This window comes from Austrofundulus limnaeus, unplaced genomic scaffold, assembly GCF_001266775.1.
Source record: "Austrofundulus limnaeus strain Quisiro unplaced genomic scaffold, Austrofundulus_limnaeus-1.0 Scaffold384, whole genome shotgun sequence".
Classification (NCBI taxonomy): Eukaryota; Metazoa; Chordata; class Actinopteri; order Cyprinodontiformes; family Rivulidae; genus Austrofundulus; species Austrofundulus limnaeus.
The window spans coordinates 370,236-372,445 of record NW_013952786.1 but is presented as its reverse complement, the minus strand read 5'-3'; the positions used below and the strand labels follow the sequence as shown (position 1 = coordinate 372,445).

The 2,210-nt window shown below is 46.9% G+C and overlaps 1 protein-coding gene across 1 annotated transcript in view; it reads left to right on the top strand.

Moving 5' to 3' along the window:
• Positions 1 to 765: 765 nt before the first annotated feature.
• barhl2 (BarH-like homeobox 2) overlaps positions 766 to 2,210 on the top strand; it is a gene marked incomplete in the record, with an annotated part of 4,932 nt that continues 3,487 nt past the window's right edge. The window contains 1 exon segment of the mRNA XM_014023660.1: positions 766 to 1,831. Coding sequence (XP_013879114.1) covers positions 1,261 to 1,831 — 571 coding nt within the window.

Sequence of the window (2,210 nt, the reverse complement as noted above, 5' to 3'; positions counted from 1 at the left end):
CACACACACACACACCTCATCTCACCCATTTATTTTTTTTCCACAATCCCCCCTCCATCCTTCAAACCCACCTCAGGATCGGCGGCGGGGAGAAAAACTGCTGACTTTCTCCTACCTTTGAACGCTCATTAGCGCCTCATAATCGCTGCACTAATTAGGGCGACGTGGTTATTAACAAGACGTGTCGTCATGACACTCAAACACCAGATCCACATCCAGACCTGGTCCCGCGGCTCCCAGGAACCCGGGTCAGGAGCCACAGCCTCTCCCACACCTCAGATGCTTTGTTTTTGTTTTTTTTTTTGTTTTTTTAAACTGGACCTGAGCAGAGAAAACACCTGCAGCACACGCACGAGATTTATTTATTTTTTTTACAAACAACAAGATAAATCTGACAAATTTGTGTCCTACCAGGATGGCGGAGTTCCCTCTGACCACTCCTCCACTTTCACTTTTCTGCAAAATAAAAACAATAGAGTTTTACTCTCCTAAAATATAAAACAAAAACATAAATCTTAGTTTTTTCTTTTCTTCTTTTCCTAAAGCAGGTCTTGATACAACAAACGTTTCCAGCGTGGCCTTAAACTTCCCAGTTGTTTTATTTTCGGAGCAGAGCTGGGAGCTCCGAAACTCCCAATAAAGACGCGGCTCTCTGATTGGTGCGCTTCCCAGAGCCGGTCAGGATGCAAACCAATGGCTGCAGGAGGGAGTGAGAGGGGAGAGATGGGTGGGTGCGGAGGGATGGGAGAAAGAGAGAGAGATAAGGAGAGAGAGAGAGAGGGAGAGAGAGAGAGAGAGAAGGAAAGAGAGAAAGGGCGTCGAGTGTTTATTATAAAGGAGAAAATATTAATTCCTCCCTTCGCCGTGGGCCGTGACGTCAGTCCAGGAAGTCATTGTGGAGCAACACCGGAGCAATTAGCGGCAAAAAGGGGAGAGCCTGATGTCGAGGAGTCAGCCCCGTGTACATCTCTGCATGCGCCTCAACTTTTAACACAAACTTCTGAATCCAAACAGTAAAAAGGGACGAGGAGTTCACTTTGCTTTTTTTCTTCTTCTGAATGAAACATTTTGGAGATCCAGGCTGTGTGGATTTTCTGTCCCGGCTTTATTTCTGACATGTTTTTCTTCTTTCTGGAAAAAAAAAAGAAATCCTCCAGAGTTGATTAATTTTTTTTTCTTGGTTGTGATTGAGTTTCTTGCACGGTGGGGAGAAGCCCCCCCTCCTCGCTGTTGGCATGAAGGCTCCAGCCGTCCTCTAACATGGAAGCGTCCAGCGGGTCCAGTTTTGGGATAGACACGATTTTATCCGGCGCCTCGAACTCTGGCAACCCCGCGCTCATGAACGGAGACTTCCGGCTCGCGGACAGCAGGACGGCGGATTTCAGGAGCCAGGCCACCCCGTCGCCATGCTCGGAGATCGACACCGTGGGAACGGGCCCCTCGTCCCCCATCTCCGTCACCATGGAGCACGCCGCCGACGCGCATCTGGTCCAGGACAGCCTTCAGCATCTCCACCACCACCACCACCACGGCCAGGCGCAGCAGCAGCAGCAGCAGCAGCAGCAGCAGCTCGCAGGGGCCGGGGCCGGGGCGGGGGCCGGCTGCGCCCCCAGGACTGCCACCTCGTCGTTTTTAATCAAAGACATTCTGGGCGACAGCAAACCGCTGGCCGCCTGCGCACCTTACAGCACCAGCGTCCCCTCGCCCCATCACACCCCCAAACCAGAAAGTGCCACGGCCCCGGACGTGTTCAGGCCCAAGCTGGAGCAGGAGGACAGCAGGAGCAAGTTGGACAAAAGGGATGAGATTCAAAGTGAAATGAAATGTAACGGTAAGACCTGCTGGGCTCTCAGGCTCTTAGAAAAATACATAGAAAAGTTTCAAATAAATACAGATGATCTGCATTTTGTACCGTTTTTTTTTACAAATAAGAAAAGAAAATATAATATTTACTTGCTGCAACAAGAACAATATAAAAAATACAGTAAATAGTATACAATTATTATATAAAATAAAATAACCACAATAAAACAAAATAACACAAAATACGAAGGAATTAAAGTAAAACTGTAGTAAATCTATTTATACAGCATATTCATGTTGAGCAAACACAATGCACACCCATGTCTGGTGTAATAATAAAAATTATAATAGAAAATACCTAAAACATGCAATAAAACAAAATACAATTAAACTACAGTTATATATAT